The sequence below is a fragment of the Podarcis erhardii genome (assembly GCF_964252035.2).
Source record: "Podarcis erhardii genome assembly, chromosome: 5".
Lineage (NCBI taxonomy): Eukaryota > Metazoa > Chordata > Lepidosauria > Squamata > Lacertidae > Podarcis > Podarcis erhardii.
The window spans coordinates 43582564-43603282 of record NC_138509.1 but is presented as its reverse complement, the minus strand read 5'-3'; the positions used below and the strand labels follow the sequence as shown (position 1 = coordinate 43603282).

The 20719-nt window shown below is 42.0% G+C and overlaps 2 protein-coding genes across 7 annotated transcripts in view; one reads left to right on the top strand and one right to left on the bottom strand.

Moving 5' to 3' along the window:
* Window positions 1-20719, top strand: part of DOCK1 (dedicator of cytokinesis 1) — a 376896-nt gene that overhangs the window by 169613 nt on the left and 186564 nt on the right. The window lies entirely within an intron of this gene.
* Window positions 1-20719, bottom strand: part of INSYN2A (inhibitory synaptic factor 2A) — a 58289-nt gene that overhangs the window by 30075 nt on the left and 7495 nt on the right. For all 3 annotated transcript variants that reach the window (XM_081863292.1, XM_081863294.1, XM_081863293.1), the window contains 2 exons: window positions 11187-11268; window positions 3027-4227 (listed from right to left, as the gene is read on the bottom strand). In XM_081863292.1, coding sequence (XP_081719418.1) covers window positions 3027-4227; window positions 11187-11256 — 1271 coding nt within the window. In that variant the 5' untranslated portion in view covers window positions 11257-11268. The remainder of the gene's footprint in view (window positions 1-3026; window positions 4228-11186; window positions 11269-20719) is intronic.

Here is a 20719-nt window from a genome sequence, read left to right as displayed (position 1 = left end):
CGAAGGGCAATATATAAATACAATTGTTCAACCAGTCAGTAAGATTTTGCACCTGAGGGGAGAAGGAGTTTTAATCTCAAGTGCATGAGAAGTTGTGGAGAAGACACACAGCTTCACTTATCCATGCTTTAGACTGAGTTCCTAGTAGGCACACTTACTTTAAAATAAATGACTCCAGACTAAAGGTAAAAGTAAAGGGACCCCTGACCATTAGGTCCAGTCGCGGACAACTCTGGGCTTGTGGTGCTCATCTCGCTTTATTGGGCGAGGGAGCCGGCGTACAGCTTCCAGGTCATGTGGCCAGCATGGCGAACCAGAGCAGCGCACAGAAACACCATTTAGCTTCCCGCCGGAGCGGTACCTATTTATCTACTTGCACGTATTACGAAATACGGAATATTTCCGTATTTGTAGGAAATACATACGGCTAGGACACAAACATCCTGCTCCCTTTTAAGGTGGAACAGAAATATCCTAACACTTTGGGCTTTTGAACTGCTAGGTTTGCAGGAGCCAGGGACAGAGCAATGGGAGCTCACCCCGTTGTGGGGATTTGAACCGCCAACCTTCTGATCAGCAAGCCCTAGGCTCTGTGATTTAACTCACAGCACCACCCGCGCTTTAAAATAAATGAATCCAGACTAGACTACTGCAATTATCTCTTCCTGGACTACAACAACTCTTGTTTCCTGAAAAACAGCTTGGAAATGTAACTTGGGCCAAAATGCATTGGCTGTAGACCAGCAAAGCATCTGAAAAGGCTGCTATTCTATTCTGGTTATTTATGTATTTATGGTTTCAATTTAAAGTGTTGGTTTCACAGTTGAAAGCCTAAAAGGTCTTAGACTTGGTTATCTGTAGAACACTGCTCCCATATAGATCTGCCTGAGCTTTGAGGTCAGCCTTGAAGGCTCTACTTCCTGGGCCATCAATTTGGTTGTAAAACAGGGCTTTCTTGGTAGTGGTGTTTTAAAAAGGTTTGATAGGGAAACATCACACTTGATTGTTGCAATTAGAGGAAATTTTTGCTGCTTTTGTAGTTAGTTGCTTTGGATTGATGGAAGGTGCTTTGGATGCTCTATAAGCAGAAGAGCAGGGAACAATAAATAATGATGATGATGATGATGATGATGATGATGATGATGATGATGATGGAACCTATTTAAACTAAGCTCTCTAATAAAGTCAGATGGTTTGGAATTTGCATGGTGATAGCTTTAAGCTTTCGCAGAATACTTCAGGCAGGCAGAATAAGAACTGTGAGATAGCAATCTATCTGAAGCAGAGCTCTGTGATCTTGAAAACTTGCGCACTGATAAATCATCCACTGATAACCAGTTAAATCAAAGGGATCAAAGCATCACCAAGTAGATGGGTTTCTGACTGACTTGAAAATATGCTGATCATTAGACTATATGTAAGAGAAATGCATTCCGTTATTTGAAAGCTGAGGTTTTTGAATGAAATAAACTGGCACAGATTTCTGAGTTAGTTTAGGATTTGTATAGGAATAGATGCAAAAATCTCAAAAGGGTAGTAGTTATTTTACACAAGTCTACTCAAAAGTAAATCCCATTGAATTCAGTAAGTGAATACAGAATTGCAGCCTCAGTACTTTCAAAACTCTCTGTTCTTAATAATATGAAGGGAAAATATATTTAGACTGTTCACAAGCAACAGAACTTGGATAGAATTTTCCTATTGTAGAAAGGTAGTAAGATACTATGCTGAGAAACCTAACACCACCAGTGAAAGGAATGAATTACTGTATATAATCACAAAGGATGTGCAACAACAAAAAGTTCACATTTAAGCAGCTAAAAAGCAGGAAATGAGTCTTGCTGTATTGAAAATTGTGTAACCTGACCCCACCACTGGGGATATGGTAGGCTATACATTTAAATCAACTCTGTAAAGCTGATCATCCAAGCACCTTTGGGGTGGGATAAAATGTTAACAACTTTATTCCAGGGAGCAACCTGCTTCCATTTTAATCAGGGCGTGTACACTAGTCAGCTGCTTACTTAGGGTGAGAGTAGCACCAGGAGCTTTGCACAGAACATAGTGGTACTTTCAATGTAAAGAGTCAAAGGGGGAATGTTTACTGGAGTGGGGGAAGCAAGAGCTACGTAAAACAGTTAGAAAGCATGGAGGTGTTTGAAGCATGCAATCATTAATTTGAAAAGTATATGCGTGTTAGAATGCAGTCGCTGAATTAACCAGCAAATGAAGACAATGCATCTTTAAAGGGGTGAAGGAGGGGGATGCATATGAGATGCCAAAAGCACAAAAGTTGCAATTATCAGATAAAGACTTAATTAGCTGAGCCTGAGTAAATAGCTATGCTGGTACAAATAACACTGAGTAACACTTTTATAGGAAATTGTAGAACAAAAGCAGGACCGCATGCGTTCATGTTTAAAATACTCTCTGCATTCCCTTTCTGTCAAATGACGCTGCTGTATATTTTGGATTGTTTGAGTATTCCATTGAATGCTTTCCTGTTAGCCTCCCAGAGCAATCTGTTTTTAAAGAACTAAGCAAAGATTTCTTAACTTTACTATTTTTAATGACTTTTTGATTTGAGACCAATATGTAAAGTGATTATATTTTAATTTCAATATTCTTTTGAATCGGTTGTGTTGATATCAAAAGTATGTTTATCTTAGGAGCACAGTTGTACTCAAAAATCCTAATTTATTATATGTGCATTAGAAACAAAATGAAATAGACTGAAGGTCATTTGCAGCATTAGTATGTTAGTGTCAAGCTAGACACTGAATTATGTATTGCAGGTATGGTGAATCAGGTATAATTATCTGGTGAAAATACCCCAAATTAATACAGCAATATGATGCAAATGCAGTTGAATGTATACTTACAGCAGTTCTAACACATTCAAAGTAAAAAATTAAGGGCACATAAACATATAAATGGAACTGTAAATTGCTTAGTAGAATTCATTTTAACTATTTTAACAAATGATGTGATCATGCATATTAAGGAAGATTCCAAAAACAGCTTACCCTTCTCTATGAGCTTCTCCTTTTTCCAGCTCCTGAATAACACCCAACAAGACCTTTATGGTTTCCTGACTTGAGCTGATCAAGTTCTCCATCATCTGTAGCTGTGCTTTCAAGTCTACCACTTCTGTGTGAGGCACAATTTGTTGGCATCCTTCACTCACAGCAACTGCTGTCTGACAAGGCTGTTTTCCTTCCATAGGTGAAACATGTATTTGAAGGGTCTGTTCATTACATTCGGTTGATTGGCACTGTGCCTGCGTCGAACAGGCCTGAGCTGCACTTACGGCTTGTGATTGCAGACCATTAAGATGCACTGTTCTTTTTTTGTCCTCCTCGGTCGGGCACAGAGACCAGTCATTCCCTGCTGCAGATTTTTGCAGGTCCGTCAGTGAGACGTAAGAACTGGATGCAGGCAAGTAGACAGAAGCTACTTCTGTCTTGAACACTTTTCCATGGGTGGATGGATTAGCCTCCTCGTTCCCCAACGGCCCACTGTGGTGTTTTGCTTTGTCATGCAGCTGGTAATCAGGCTCTTCTAAAACAGAAGCTGCTGAATTTTGAAGAGAAGGAGGTTCTTTAGTACAGCTGTGCAAATCAGTGCTTCTACATGTCTCCGAACAGTTGTCACTAGAAGGCTGCTCTATTGCATTCATGCGTTCATTAGTATGTGAAATAAACTCAGCTGTCACAAATCCAGTGACTTTCTTGCTACACTGAGCAGCCTCCCCTGAGATTTTGCTGTCTTTATCTTTAACATCTATTAGGAATCCATTGTTTTGACTTGGAAAAGTGTCAACAGAAGCTATGCTTTTGATGATACTCCCCTTTTTCCGGTCCAAGGGGAATGTCTGGTAACACTTTTTGAGTTCAGGCGAAGTCTGAACTCCTGTACTTTTAGTAACGTTAGGGATTGATCTCCGAGCAGGCACTGTCATATATTTCCGGTAAGCTGCTCTGTAAGAGATGGGCTTTGCTTCCTTTTTGTCACTCTGCTGTAATGTAGAGAGTTGTTTATCTCTCTGCTCGTTTTGGGCGTCACAGATGTCTTTGAATCTCACCTGCAGGGCTTTGTTTCTTTTCTTGATCTGCCGGTTGGGATCCAGTGCGTATTTCATCTCTAAGGCAAGGGATGTAGCTGGATCAACTTCACTTTCAGAGGCTGTAAGCAAGCACTTGCTGGGTTCCTTACTCTCCATGGTTCCTGTATTCAGAAACAGTTTTTAGGAAGAATTTTATTGCACTAAGTATGTAGGTGTTTAATCAAAACATCTGAAACTTTGAAGGAAAAAGAGTAAGTTTAGGGTCTCCTATTGGTTGGTTGGTTGGGAATCTCCACATGTACATATATTGTTGTTCTCTACGTTGTTTTAGTTTTCTGGTAAAACAATGGATAGTATACAACTCAGCTTTACACAGAGTAAAGGTAAAGGGATCCCTGACCATTAGGTCCAGTCGCGGATGACTCCGGGGTTGTGGCGCTCATCTCGCTTTATTGGCCAAGGGAGCCGGCGTACAGCTTTCAGGTCATGTGGCCAGCATGACTAAACAGCTTCTGGCGAACCAGAGCAGCGCACGGAAATGCAGTTTACCTTCCCACCGGAGCGGTACCTATTTATCTACTTGCACTTTGACGTGCTTTCAAACTGCTAGGTTGGCAGGAGCTGGGACCGAGCAACAGGAGCTCACCCCATTGCGGGGATTCAAACTGCCGATCTTCTGATCGGCAAGCCCTAGGCTCTGTGGTTTAACCCACAGTGCCACCCACGTCCCTTTACACAGAGTAGACCCATTTAAATTAATGAACATGACTATGTTAGGTCCATTAATTTCATTGGGTATGCCCTGAGTAAAACTTAGCTGAATACCACTCAGTGTAATCTCATGGGGTGTAATGTCAGGGGGCGGGGAATCAGTTTAGGTAAGCAATGTGGTCTTAATGATGATGTTGGAGGGGGGCAGCATGACAACTTCAGGGGGTCCAAAGCTTTTTACATAATCTTAGGTTCCCATGCAACTCTTCTGTAATGCCAGTATTAATGCCTCCATCATGAGTACCAGTATGGCATATTGGAAAGAACAGTTGTTCCAGCCTAGATGCCTCTAGATGTTTTGGGCTACAACCCATCAGCCTCAGCCAGCGTGGCCAATAGTGAAGGACGATGGGAGTTGTAATCCAAAATATAGCAAGGTTGCAGGTTTGAGCCGCGTATGGGACAGCTTCCTATTCCTGCATTGCAGTGGGTTAGACTAGATCCATGGTTCCCAACATGGGGAGCAATTTCATTTTTAAGGGGGACAATTTGGAAACTTGTTTAGACCAAGTTAATGGCTTTTTAGGCTTCCTCCACGTGAATAGGACGTTCACTTTCTGAATAATAAGAATTATATGACGGGGGGGGGGGTGGATCAGGATTTTAGAGATGCTTAGGTGGGGCATGGCCAAAAAAAGGTTGTGGACCACTGGACCAGATGATCCTCAGGGTCTCTTCCAACTCTACGTTTCTGTGATTCTACCTTGGCAGAAACAGGTGAGGAAAGACTTGAGATACTTCGTTGGATTTGGAATATTATTCAAATTCCTGTTCAGCTTGTTAAATGATCTTGGATCAGTCATTGGCTCTCACAAGGTTGGGAGGATGAAAGTGTGTGAATATTGGGGGACAGGTGGTGCTGGAGAGAACCATGTGTGCAAGAAGGGGATCTGTGTCTGCTATATCATGTTCTAATTTGTTGGAAGCCACCCAGAGTGGCTGGGGTAACCTAGTCAGATGGGTGGCATATAAATAATAAATTATTATTAATTTTCCATGATGATTAAAAGGATTGGTCAGTCCCTACTCATACATATGTCAGTGAGAGTATTGGAGCCTGGGGCAAGTGCACTGAAGCAGCTATATACAGTTAACTTTGCATTCTTCTGTAAGGTGGGAATAACCATTTCCCCCTCTTGGAATAGTTCCAAATATGAACTGCAAGACGGGTGATAAATAATGTCCCTTTGTCTAAAGCTTTTTAAAGGGGGGTATTTTATTCTGCAGAGTGATTGTCAATAAACAATGGTGAGTTTCTGTATTTCTTTAGAGGTCTTTCATTTATTAGATTTGAAATTGAGTTGGCTATACTGAATTTTTGATAATTTCATTATTAACATTTGGAAAGATAAAACACTTTAAAAACAAAAACAAAGTCTAGGTGTTATAGTGTGGGCACAGATGTGCATGTGTGACCAGTAATTTTACAGTGAGAATGGAGCTAAGTGGGGTTTGGTTGTGTGATGCATCATATTGACAGGAATGATTTTAGGGGATACACTGCTATGCTTGAGCAGTCATCAAGATTTCTTTTTTTAAAAAAGTGCTTTCTTGTAAGCAAATCCAATGTTTCTGAAAGTATGCATCTTGTTAATTCCTTTCAATGGAAACATTAAAAATTATTTGGTTTTAAATACTGAACAATTAGTGTTCCATGGTGAAAATACTGTTTTGCACTATGCATTCCATGTTTTTCATTAAAAATGTCATTTAAACAAGGAAATTTTTATAAATAGCAAAATACAGAACCTTGTGTTGCATATTTAATATTCATATTGTGTTCAATTATTAAGAGTAGCTAAGATGATGCAGGTGGCTGCTCTGTTCTGTTCAGGGAATACTCAGAGGGTCACACCTTAGTTTATTATGCTGCCTCACAGCTGTTTTATACACATGGTGAAGTTTATTTGATTGCTGAAGTAAGAAAATAAAAGCTGATTTCAGAGGAACCGTGCCAAATTGTATGAGGAGAGAATTCAGCTATGTTTGATTCCTTATCCATTTTTATAATGTTTTTTTGTGGGTTTTACAGTGAGGAAAAACTGTAGCTGGAAATCAAACAAAAAAACAACCCTAACTAGCTGAAAAATCACAAAAAAACTAACACTTGTTTTACTGTAGAGTACATTTTCAAAATAAAATAATATATACACAATTCAGGTGGAATAACAGCTGCTGGTGCTTGTTTGCCTTTTCTTTCACCTCCCTAAGGAATAAGGCATTGCAGATAAACATGGCCTAGGCTTAAAACAAAAATCTTAGCCAAGACAGTCCAAATCTTAGCAGGAAGCAACCCCTTCAATGTGGAAGGATCTGGCTGGCTACATAAATGGGTGGTGGGAAGGAGTGAAAGCCCTTTATATATCACGTCCCCCCAAAATGGGATAGCTCCCTTAGCCACCTTGCCTGCTGCTTTAAGTCAAGTAGTAGCATAAAAAGGCACATAAGAAAACAAGCTGATCTACCTATGAAGCAAGAATGGTGGACAGGATAAATTACTAGTTGGATGGGAAAGGGAAATGAGTGATCTTAAGGTTTTTACCTCCTAAGCAAACTATTATGTGCTTGCATATAGCCTCTGAAAGGTGAACCCACAACTTGAAGATGAAATAGATACAACAGATGCACTGAATATCAACCAAGATCAAGAGAATTAACTTTAAAAGGGTTTAGGAGTCACAAACTTTACTTTGGCTAATCCGAAAAAGACAGCGGTTTGGATCAAAATGGAAAAGCTTCTTCTACTGGCAGAAGGCCTTTTATCCAGGGGAGGTAACCTGCTGGCAGAGGTGGCTTTTGTTGATTCCTTTCTTTCCACTGCAGTCCCCAATGCTCCTGGGATGTGGCACTGGAAGCTGCTGCTGGAGGAGTGAATCAGCAAAGGTTACCTCCCTCCCTCCCTCACCAGCATGCATGAATTCTGGTTCCAACCCAAAAGTTCATGCTTTTACCTGTTTGTATCCTTTCTCTCTTCTTGCCTCAGCACAACACAATGGCAGTGAATCAGTTAGAACTGTACTGGCTTTCAAGCGCTGCAACCTCAGAATACTTTACCATGAAAACATCACCACATTCCTGGGAAACCTCTAAATATGTCTCCTGTTTTATGGAAGGCAGAAGGCCTAGAGCCGTCAAGGCAAACCAAGTCAACTCTCCACACAGGGTGTGAAGAATGGCAGCTTCTCATACATAGTTTTGTATCTCCAGCTAGAGATATTGGAGTACAACAGTCTGTTGATTTGGTTTAACACTACAAAATCCCATTATTGGCATTCTACTGGACTTCATGGTACTCTTTCAAAAGGCAGTATTACAGTATAGTAATATTGGTAGCATGGCTTCACTGGGCAATAAACTGATAATTTATAAATTACCTATGTATTAATTTGAATTAACTAATCTAAAGAAGCACAGAATCATAGAATTTGTAGAGTTGGAAGGCACCACGAGGGTCATCTAGTCCAACCCCCTGGAATGCAGGAATATTTTGCCCAACTTGGGGCTGGAACCCATGACCCCTGAGATTAAGAGTCTCATGATCTACCAGTTAAGCTATCCCAGTTGTGCATTTTTAATATGTTTAGGAATAAATTGAATATTTGTAAAATATACCTGGGTCACAAAGTGACCATAGTCCTATTCTGATAGTTAATTTCGGTGAAAATGTATTAGGCTAGCTAATGTCTTTGGTGCATGAGCTTGAGCTAGCACAAGGGACATGTGCTAGTAGAACAGAACCTTCCCTTCTTCTCTGTAGTCTCCTGTATGCCCTCAAAATCTTCTCCAGAGGGTTGGGGGACACTCTGGAGGAGATTTTGGAGGCATGTGGGAAGAAGAGAAGAAATGGAAGTGCTGCTGTGGCAGCAGAAATCTGTTGGTACTGCTGTGGGTACAACCCATATTCTGGTGTAGATAGACCTTTCTAATTCTGGAAAACACTACCATATGCTAGTTGTAGCAAACTCATGCACGAGTAATCAATGGTTGATTTCTATTATTCATGCTAGTTTCTAATAATGGGATTACTCATAATTCAAAGCCTTGTTGTAGATTTTTGTAGAAAGTTCCAGTTAGATAAGGAAACTACTGTTTTTGGAGTTACTACTAGACTTCTGGTTTAAATCTTTAACACATGGTTGCCAATTTTTTAAAAAACAGTTTTTGCTTTGACCTCTTTTTCCCAGTGTATTTATTAAGGGTTCATATATATATATATATATATATATATATATATATATATATAATCATTCTTCCTAGTTTTCTAATAAGAACATCCAATTAACAAATCCATCAAATGATAATCCAATTTAAAAAATAATAAAAAACAGCCAAATTGCAATCCAAATTATTAATTACTAATTTTTCAGGCTTCCCATACTCTGGACCTCTGAATCTCTGGATCTCCAATATTTTCATTTCTGCCTTCCTCTTGTTGTTCTCATATTTTCCACATTCCGATCTTAACGTTTTAAACTCAGTTGGAACCCAGTGTATTTATTAAGGTTTCCAACCGAGTTGCAGTATAGCTCAGGTTATGGGTTTTTGTTTTCTTAAGAAGGAATGTGTGATGTAGGTGGCAGGGTGTGAAAGACACCCTCATGCTACAGTTCACCATAAAACTTGATGTATTTAGCGGAGGTAGCCAATGTGGTAGCTTCAAGGGTTGTTGGGCTACAACTCCCATCATCTTTGATTTTTGGCCATTCTAGTTGGGCTGATGGAGAATTGGCTGCTCCTGCTTTTAGAATGCCAGCAAGAACATGCAAGCTTCACAAAAGAGGTTGGCACTCCTGCACAAAAAAAACACACTTTTGCGTGAATTGTTTTTAACAAATGTATAAAAAGAATATACTCTGCTAAGCCATGTGCAGTAAAGTTAAGAACAACAGTGATACAAGCTGGTGAAAAATGTTAAGTAGTTCAGTTATATCGGGAGGTGAGTGGTTCAAATTTTGTGATCTATGTCATGTTAGGTATTTCCAGGAACCCACTTCTTAGGGTTTAATGGTGTTAAACTGTGTTTGAAAACAATGTACAGCAAGCTCTCACACTGAATATTTTGACAAATCCATAGGGTAATGACAAGAATATCCTAAAATGAACGTATATATTTTTATGTTAATATTCTTTATTTTTTATTAAGAGGGCCCATTTAAAGATCTTGGTGTTCTATACAGTAACAAAAAGGACTCCAGTGATTTGAACATGGATATGGTGCAGTTTGATATGTACCATGATCCACAGATCTTAGCTTTAGAGCATTTCAGAGCTTGAGTTGAACCCTGAAATTATGAAGCAGCAATAAATGGGGGAGAAATGTTGTGTGTGTGGATGGTTCAGTATGTGACAGGAGCAATCATCATTAGCTCCACATATCTAGTATTAGAGAAAGGCTGCACAGTGTGACTTTAGGCAGCAAGCTCAGTGTTAAACAGGACAAAGTGATGTTCAGAAAAAGCGTGTGCTACTGAGGGACCACATATTGTGCATGCAGGAGGATCCAGGTTCAGTTCCTGGCATTTAAACTTAAAAGGGATAAACAGCAGGTGATGTGAAAGACCCCTCTGTCTGAGAACCTGGGCAGCTACTGGCAGTCAAGAGTAGACAATACAGTCATAACTTGGTTGTCAAACGCCTTGTGACTCAAACCTTTTGGCTCCTGAACTCTGCATACCTGGAAGCGAGTGTTCTGGTTTGCGAACATTCTTTGAACCCGAACATCCGATGTGGCTTCCGCAGCTTCCGATCAAGTTCAGGAAGCTCCTGCAGCCAATTGGAAACCATGCCTTGATTTTCAAACGTTTTCGGAAGTCAAATGGACTTCCGGAACAGATTCCATTTGAGAACCAAGGTACGACTGTGTTGGACAACATGGACAAACCAGTGTGGACTGGCAACTTCTTGTGTCATAAAACAATCTATGTGCAGGTATAAGAAATCCTGTTCTATGCTGTTTTGATGCACTGTGTTGTTTTATTTGTCTACATTCAAGCTGTACATGGCTTGTACATCTGCAGTACATATTACAGGTTTGTGCAGCAAATCCCATTGTTCCTACATACTGTTGATAAGGATGTGGTGAATCCTGTTATCCTGACTTTATCACCAACACCTTTTTTTATAAAAAAAAGATGGTTCACTGTTTTAAAATTTAAATTTTGTTCAAATTAAAAGGACAATATGCCTGGTGTAAGGAAAAGGGGTTAATGAAGTAGCTGAGCAGTCCACATTTTGACCATCTGCAATGAAACAAAGGGCCTTTGAAGTGAAATTGTAAGTAAGGCTAAACTTGCAGAAAGACATGTGGGACTTGAGACAGTGGTATAAAATGGCATGACTAATTACTTACCGTCACTATTAAGGGATTGTGAGGCTGGAGACGAAAGATTCCACATCTCATTATCAGCTCCTTTAGCCATCTTGCCACTCACCTAAAATACAGGGCATATTCCATTACTGATAGGTTACATGTTCTCTCAGGGAAGCTTAATTTGTTGTACTACAATCCACCTATGGCAAAATCCACTACTTTACAGAGGAACAGCACTGACCCCATCCCTTCAAGAGAGCAAAGGTGGCACTATTATTGTCAGTGGCGTAGCGTGGGGGGTGCAGGGGGGGCCGGCCGCACCGGGCGCAACATCTGGGGGTTAGGGGGCGCAAATCCACGGGGTAGGGGGCGCAAATTACTTGCCTTGCCCCGGGTGCTGACAACCCACACTACGCCACTGATTATTGTGTTGTGCTTTCTGACACTGCAATATTTGTGTCTATTCAATGAAATTCTTCCTTGAATGTCTGAACTTTAATAAAAAATGCATTTATAAAAAACATTTTTTTTAAAAAAAAGTATGTACAATACAATCTGATTATTGCAGCCACATACAAACTATTAAATGGGCCCTGTGCATTTTGTTGCTGTTGTTGGAACAAACCTAAGATGGCAGCTATGTCACCTTTAGCAGTTATATCCAAGGTCTGTTGAATATGAAGTGAAACAGCATATGAGTTAGCCCGATGTAAAAAAAGCAGTATGAAACATAATATGTTGCCATTAGAATTGCAACTGGTATTTTAAAAAATGAATGTGATCTCCTTGCTCATTTGCAAAATAAAACTGCTCATCGTGGCTTTGAATGACATTTGCAGACATCTCATATTTATTTGCAATTTATAATGTGCAGTTCATAAACTGGCAAGTTTTTTTAGAAACTAATTTTTAAGACATTAGTAGACAAACTAATGGTAATCTATATAAATACCTAGAAATAGAAAACATCCCGCCAAACATAAATCATTTTCAGACATAAAACATACTATTGATTAACTTGTGTCTCATTTTTATTAGAAACTATATTTAACCTTATGCTTGAATTAGCAGGTTATAATCAACAAGTGCAGTAGAGCTGCGAGAATTTTTTTGCTCAGTTTCTTATTCAAAGAAAATGACAGACAACCCCACAGAAAGACTGATAGACTTTCAAGTGGAATCTGACGTGTAACAGCTGGCTTACTCAGAAGAACAGATTTACTTGCTTATGTTTCACATGCGATTCAAGGTGCTTAATAAAACTGGCTTGGTTTCGCATGGTTATCCTACTGACTCTTCTACTCAACCAAACTGTATGGCTGTTCCATACAACATAGAAAATAACAGGTGGTGTGTTTTGAGCTGAATCTGGGAAGAAGAGCCAAATCTCAAGGAAGTTGAACCTAGGGCCAGAAGTGCAAACAGACAGGTGGCACCTACTGACCAGGCAACTTTGAAAGACCCAGACTCTTAGTATTTATAGCTTACCAACTCAAAGGCTTCACACTGCCTGTCAATCACAGGGGCAATTGTCACTGAGACATCATAGCTCCAAATAGCATTTGATAAGTAGTTACATGTCCGTCACCTTATGTGTTGAAATAAGACAGAAAGCTCACTTGGCTAGGTCTAAGCTTTGGGCCATAAGGTCACCAGTTCTAGCCTTCACAGCACCACTTTTTTGTCATAAGAATTGTGTGATGTTCTCTGCATGCTCAATAGGCTTTGGACCATAGTAGGCCATGTTCTTCATGTAGAGGGGGCCTTTGAAACTTTGAAGAGCTTCAAATGCATATTGTAAAGCAGTATGGAATAGGGGCTCTAGGTTAAGAGAAGAAGGCATATGGAATCAAAAGTCTTGCTTTGGGGCATTCTTAAAGGTGGTTTTTTCACCCCCTGGACTTTGGTCACACTTTCTCATCTAAAATGTGATCACTTTTCATTAGAGCAGGGCTAGCCAGATGGTAGATTGGAATATACTGGCACATTTAAAGTATATCAGTAAGGTTTTTGATTCCCAATTGTTTGATGAAAGGCACAGCAAAACTTGTTTGATCTTTGGGCAAACTGTGCATCCCTGACGTCTATTTTCCTCGTCTATAGTGACTTCATACTTACAAGTCATGTCACATTAATGCTCTTCCTTTTAGCTGCTAATTATGAAAATATAGTCATTATCCTATTCTCTTCCTTCTCAGTCTTCATGTTCCCACTCTTGTAAAATGTATTAACTGTTTACTTTGGACTGTTTACTTTGTGTGGCTCTGCTGGCCAGTTTTCAGTTTTTGTGAAGGCAGTCTTGACCTATAGTAATAACACAGACGTAGATTTGTATATGTATTTGCAGGTTATCTCAGTGTATGACTATAGTGTAGTAGTATTGTTTCCATTCATTGTGTGGCACCTGACTCTGGTTGATGGACATCATGGTTGTAATAACAAATAAACAGATCCTTTAAGCCTGCCCATTTTACATTAGAGAACGAGCTTTCCCTAACATTCATAATTGTATTGCAAACCATTACCTGCGTTTGTGCTGTTTCATGCAGAATTACCACTTGGTCCCGCTGAGCCAATTCCTGTCTCCCTTCTGACAGAAGTGGCTTACTGAGTGTAGCCATGACCATAGCTTTCTGGCAGGTGGGTTGCTTACTGGGAGTGAGAGGGGCATAGAGGTCGATGCACTGGAAACACACTGGCAGGAGTGCCAGATTGGCTCTACTGGTGTGTTTTCATTTTGCTGATCTCCCTGCCACTTTGCCTGCTCTCTCTTGTTAAGTAACAGCATCTCACCTGCCAGGAAGCTGGTGTAGGGTGACTTGCTTCTGCACTCAGCTACCTCCCCTCCAAAACTCCCAACGACAACTAACCATCCACTTTTTGCAATACTGAGCAGACTATCCAAAAAACAATGGGTGTTAAATAGAAAAGGGAGGGGGATTCAATATGAGTTTGAGTTCCGCTACTGTTCTCCAAGGCTTCTACTGGAGAGTATAATACATTACGACTTTATTTTGCGAAGCCTCTTTTTTTAAAAAAAAGTGTTTATGAAAGTATGATTTAGAAGTAAATAATAACAGCAGGAAGAGAAATTCAGACTGTGAAACCATGTTCTCAAATTAAATTTGAAGCAACAAGGACAACCGATAGCAAGACAAAGCTGCAGGAAATTTGGTCATGAACTGAAAGAGTAAAAGGACATCTCCGGACTGGAGATATGTATGGAACAGTAAAGAGGAGTTAATGATGAGCTAACCATCTTTCATACTGTTTTATTCAAGTATTGGTGTAATGTCATATCCAGCAGCCAGGAGGGTTATCTCTGCTAATCACACTGACATAGGGGGCTTTCTGATAAGTGGATTTAGAAAGATGATTCACATCAGAACAATCCTGCACACCCTGTTGTGCGCATTTGCCTCTTGTTCATAAAATGAGATATATTTTAATGGATCAAGAAGCAGCCCAGAGTCTTTCCCAATGTTGCTATTTTTATTTTATTTTTTTGAAAATATGTCATGACTAGCTGAATTCATGCTCAGTTTACCTTTTTTATATTTATCACAGGCCATTTAGCCTCTACACTTTAAGTTGAATAAGGTATCAAACATCATCCCCCCCCTGTTAAATTGTACCCCAATCCAATTAAACTCCAGCCATGGCCAGACTTGCACCTTATTCCACCATATCCACTACCCCCAGTTGAATGCCTCCAAAGAGGAAAGCTACTCTCCATATTTTTCAACCTTGCTCTGTCTCCATGGAAACCAGAAGGCCAGACATTATACATAGAATATTACTTTTGCCCTTTGTTAGGGATTCAAATAGCCTGTAACTACATCTTCAGGGGATGAGCAGCATCACGCTGAGAGGGAAAGCAGGTGTTGTTTGAGAGATACTTTGGACAATCTGTGAATTCTTTTTTTATGAATTAATAAAACAGTTTTTCAAAGCGTGGGCTTGAACAGCATTCATAAAAAATTATGATGGTCCATGAAAAAGACCTTGATGAGAGAGCACTCCCACATAACCCTCCCCAACACTATCTGATGAGAATGTATGGTGGAGGATGAAAGCAAAACAAGTGCTTGAAATTCTGAAGTTCCCTATGGCTACTCAGCACAGTAAAGCATACATTATACTTTTAATGGCTAATTAGACTGACTAAATAGAGGGACACGGGTGGTGCTGTGGTCTACACCACTGAGCCTCTTGGGTTTGCTGATCGGAAGGTTGGTGGAAGGTTCTCCCCCCCCCCCCCCGCGAGTTTGGATACATTTCCACCTTCATGACTATGTGCAACCACCCTAGCAAATTTACATTCAGCATGACTGCAAAGGCTTTAATGCTATGGCACCTGTAGCATTGTTCTGGCATAGTTAGACAACTTCATATTCTAAACTGCTGTGGCAAACGATACCATAACGTTATACAGCACAGATCTGGCCATTTATATCAAGTTGGGTGTCATTTGGAACAACTAGTTTTGGTTACCATGAAGTCAAATAATGTTAAGTGTGTGTCTGGTTTGATGGGAGCCTTTTACAAGTGTTACTAAAATGTAAAGGCAGTATATAGCAGGATAGACTTGTCAAGCAGTTTATAACTTGGATCAAGCTATTTTGGACACAACTTTATGCAAATGATATTGACAGAGTGGAATGGCTTGAGACCCATACTGCAAACATGCTGAGTAAAATATTATTGGCATTTAAGCCCCTGTTCTTTAGACATCTGGCCCATTTCAAGTATATTTATTTATTTATTTATTTCATAAAATTTATATACTGCTTGATTGTTGCTGTATTAAAAAAGAACCCTCAAAGCAGTTTACATAAAACAATACTTTAAAGCATACAAAAGTTAAATTACTAACAAATAACAAAAAGTTAAATTACTAAAACGTACTGAAATTCGCATCAGCATTTTTAGCAGGTGTCGAAAAGAAAACAGTGAAGGCACTAGTATTTTGAGTTTCTCGTCAGTCTACCAGCCCATATTGTTTTTTCAACCTTTGAACTAGTGTGAAATTATTTAAATGGGTTATCCTTGACATTATTTTAAATGAGATAGATGGTATTCATAAATCATTACATCATTGAAAAGAATTTGTAACCTTTAGAATTTTGTCCAAAGCAGATGCTTGAATCTACTTCCATATTATGTTTCTAATAGGTTTTCCTTTCATATCTATTGAACCAGGTGCCAGATGCAGGAACTTTACATAAAATGCCAAATTTTGTGCTGCTACATGTTTCTGCTGTGGGCACATTGATAGAGGCTTGATTTTCTTTATAGAAAAATAGGGAATTCTATGCTAAGTTTTCAGTGGAGGCATTTTACATAGTTGAGATGAACATTGTTTTGATTGTCCTAAATATTTAACATCATAATTGTAATCTCAGGCCCATTCTATGTACTCAGCTGTCACAGAAATTAATACTTTCCTTGTTTTAAAAGAGTTAGACTGCAATCATATGAATATATATCTGAGTAGAAGTCCCATTGGACACAGTGGGGCTTGTATATTGAGAAAATATGCAGAGGAGATCTGACTGTTAGAGTAGCATAATCATTTGTCATCTTGGGTTAATAGAAATGCTTTATTTTTAAAATTCTGAATCACTAAAAGCATACATAGATGTGACACTGATATCTTTGGACTTTTAATTATGTTTTAAATGAGAATGCTGGGGAAAGCTGCTCTTTCTTTGGTAGGTACTTGAAATAATTTATAGCGCATTGTCTGCTCATTTGAGTGTCCTTTAGGCCAGTGTTTCCCAACCGGTGTTCCGCGGCACACTAGTGTGCCGCCAGACGTTGCCTGGTGTGCCGTGGGAAGGAGGCGGGCGAGAGCGCAAGGCTTGGGGCGGCAGCTGGCAGCGCGGAGCACGGGGCGCCCTTCGGAGGGCTCCGCGTGCTTCGGGCAACAGGCTGCCGCCCCAAGCCTTGCGCGCCCGGCGGGAGCTCCTGCCGGGCGCGCAAGCCTTGCAGACACTCGCCCGAAGCACGGGGAGCCCTCCGGAGGGCTCCCCGTGCTTCGGGCAACAGGCTGCCGCCCCAAGCCTTGCGCGCCCGGCGGGAGCTCCTGCCGGGCGCGCAAGCCTTGCAGACACTCGCCCGAAGCACGGGGAGCCCTCCGGAGGGCTCCCTGTGCTTCGGGCAACAGGCTGCCGCCCCAAGCCTTGCGCGCCTGGCGGGAGCTCCTGCCGGGCGCGCAAGGCTTGCAGACACTCGCCCGAAGCACGGGGAGCCCTCCGGAGGGCTCCCTGTGCTTCGGGCAACAGGCTGCCGCCCCAAGCCTTGCGCGCCCGGCGGGAGCTCCGCGCGGGGCAGACATCTGCAGCTTAGGGAGCCCTGCAGGACTTCCCCGCAGGGCTCTCCAAGCTGCGGATAGCAGCCTGCTGCCCCGCACGAGGGGTGCTCTTAAGCAGAGCGCCCCTCGCGCGGGGCAGACATCTGCAGCTTGGGGAGCCCTGCAGGACTTCCCCGCAGGGCTTTCCAAGCTGCGGATAGCAGCCTGCTGCCCCCCACGAGGGGTGCTCTTAAGCAGAGCGCCCCTTGGGCGGGGCAGACATCTGCAGCTTGGGGAGCCCTGCAGGACTTCCCCGCAGGGCTTTCCAAGCTGCGGATAGCAGCCTGCTGCCCCCCACGAGGGGTGCTCTTAAGCAGAGCGCCCCTTGGGCGGGGCAGACATCTGCAGCTTGGGGAGCCCTGCAGGACTTCCCCGCAGGGCTTTCCAAGCTGCGGATAGCAGCCTGCTGCCCCGCACGAGGGGTGCTCTTAAGCAGAGCGCTCCTTGGGCGGGGCAGACATCTGCAGCTTGGGGAGCCCTGCCGGACTTCCCCGCAGGGCTCTCCGAGCTGCAGATAGCAGCCTGCTGCCCTGCACGAGGGGCGCTCTTAAGCAGAGCGCCCCTCGCGCGGGGCAGACATTCACAGCTTGGAGAGCCCTGCAGGACTTCCCCGCAGGGCTCTCCAAGCTGCGGATAGCAGCCTGCTGCCCCGGACCTGTCCTGAAGGCTTGCAGCGGGAGGAGGGCTTTCCTCCCCACCGCCAACATTCAGAATGCTGTTCTGAATGTTGGCGGTGGGGAGGAAAAACCCTCCTCCCACCGCAAGCCCCGGGAAGAGAGGAGAAGCTGTGCGCCTTCTCTTCTGTTCCCGGACCTCCCACCGCAAGCCTTCAGGACAGGTCCCAGAACAGAGGGGAAGGCGCGCAGCTTCTCCTCTCTTCCCGGGGCTTGCGGTGGGAGGAGGGTTTTTCCTCCCCACCGCCAACATTCAGAACAGCATTCTGAATGTTGGCGGTGGGGAGGAAAGCCCTCCTCCCGCCGCAGGCCTTCAGGACAGGTCCGGGAACAGAGGGGAAGGTGCGCAGCTTCTCCTCTGTTCCCAGGGCTTGCGGTGGGAGGAGGGTTCCCCGCTGTCCCGGAGATTTCCCTATGGGCTTTCGTCTTGCGAAGCAAGCCCATAGGGAAATTCGTCTTGCGAAGCCGCTAAAAAATCGGAAAACCCTTTCGTCTTGCGGGTTTTTCGTTTAGCGAGGCATTCGTCTTGCGGGGCACCACTGTACTTTATATATAGTCAATATAGGCACAGAGTTAATTTTTTAAACATTTTCTAATGGTGGTGTGCCTCGAGATTTTTTTCATGAAACAAGTGTGCCTTTGCCCAAAAAAGGTTGGGAAACACTGCTTTAGGCATCCTCCTAGCTGTATTGGAAACTCCTATCTGTGGAAATGGCATTTAAATGACCATGCCTCACACCCCAATCCTATGAATCTTCTCCATGTACTCTGCATCCTCCCTACTGCAGCAGTGCAGATTCCATGGGAATAGCCTACAAAATTCTGTGCAGCCCATGTGTTTGTGGTCATTTAAATGTCCTCTGTGCCTCACAGGAGCAGCTTATGGATAAATGGCTTTCAGGCACCTGTGAGGAAGTTTAATGGGTACAGCAATATATGGATTCTCTAACATCTGTTATCGGTCCATATGCTAATTACGTCTTAAGAGGAGTTGCTGGATAATAGAGGTTGTTGTAATGGTTCTTTTCTTCCTGTTTGATCTTTTCTAATCTTTTGCTCGTTACAAGTGGCACTCACACATCAGTGAGTATTCAAATATATGATTCCAAAATAGTAGGTGTATTATTTTCAAGGTGTCCCAAAATCTCTAGTTAGCAATTTGACTGCGGAGTGTAAAATAAGGTCTCTATAATTAAACCCAGCAGCATTTTCAGATTCAAATCAAAAGAGCAAAACTGTAGGTTTCTAGCCCTCAGGAGTCACAGAAATATGGGGCAGGGTGGGGGGGGGGGAGTGTTAGAAAACCCAAAAGGTCTGAAAGGATTTACAGAGGTCAGGATGTGAAATTGCTCCTAACACCGCTATTCTATTATTTATCACATTTGTATCCTCCTCTTTCTCCAAGGAGCTCATGGTAGCTTACATGGGATTCCTATTTAATCACAACATTGCAAGGGAGGTATATACTAAGAGGTAGGAACTGGCTGAGCTGGGATTTGATCCTAAGTCTCCTTAATCTAGACTCAACACTCTAGCCAATACACTACTGTTTCTTCCTCCTGGCCATTTTCTGATCCTCTGGCTATTCCAGAGCTCTCGCCTTCACACCTTACTTGTGTGATTTCGAAAGTCACCTGGCCAGCTACTACAGAAAACAGAGCACTGGGCTAGAAGGAAATTTTAGGTTGATTCAGTTGGGCAAACATTAATGTTATGTTTTCTCAGTCTCACAATTCCAGTGATTAGTTTTGGAAAGTTGTTTTGCAAATTCAAGCATCTGAGACAAATTCTACACATCCAAGATGAAGCATCATGGGACCTGCTGCAAATCTCATGGCCTGAAGGGCTATGGCAGTTTAGAAAAACACACACAATACCTAAAAAATTAAAGTCAGCTAGATAAAAAAATATTAAAAGTCATTTCCTGTTAATAGTTTAACCTTGGACATCAAAACATAGGTCCGGTTTTCACAACCCTGTAAACCAAACTGTGACTTACTAGGACAGCATAAATGTTTGGGCTCCTGGAGAGAAGCTTGCAGCTGCTTTGCTTCTCCTTGGTCCCAGGGCTTGTGGTTAGTGAGGAGAGAGCCTAACAAGCCCAGATTTGGGTGACAGGCTTAGCTTAGCACATGTGCAAAGGAAGACAAGGGAGGAGTAAAGAAGCTGTGAGCTCTTGCCCAGGAGCTCGCATGTTCCTGTAGCCCCAGAAAGCAATAGTTTGGCTTAGTATGTCATGAAAACCAGGCCAGACTAGGGAGCTGCTATAGGGTTTCCAGGAGTCCCTGTTATGGCAGGTTTCTGGCTAACAGGTAGACACCTGCTTTACAAACTTTAGGATGATGTTGCAATGATCAAGAGGGCTTTCTTAACAAACCTGTGATGCTTAAAATCATCTGTAATCAGGCGTCTAGTGGTTATTGTTTTAATACTTCTATAGGATCAAAGAGGACAACAGATACTATTGTGAACTACTTTTGTAATTTCTAAAGAGGCTACTGCAGTAAAGTGTTGTTGTTTTTCAAGGGGAAAGGACCAATTCA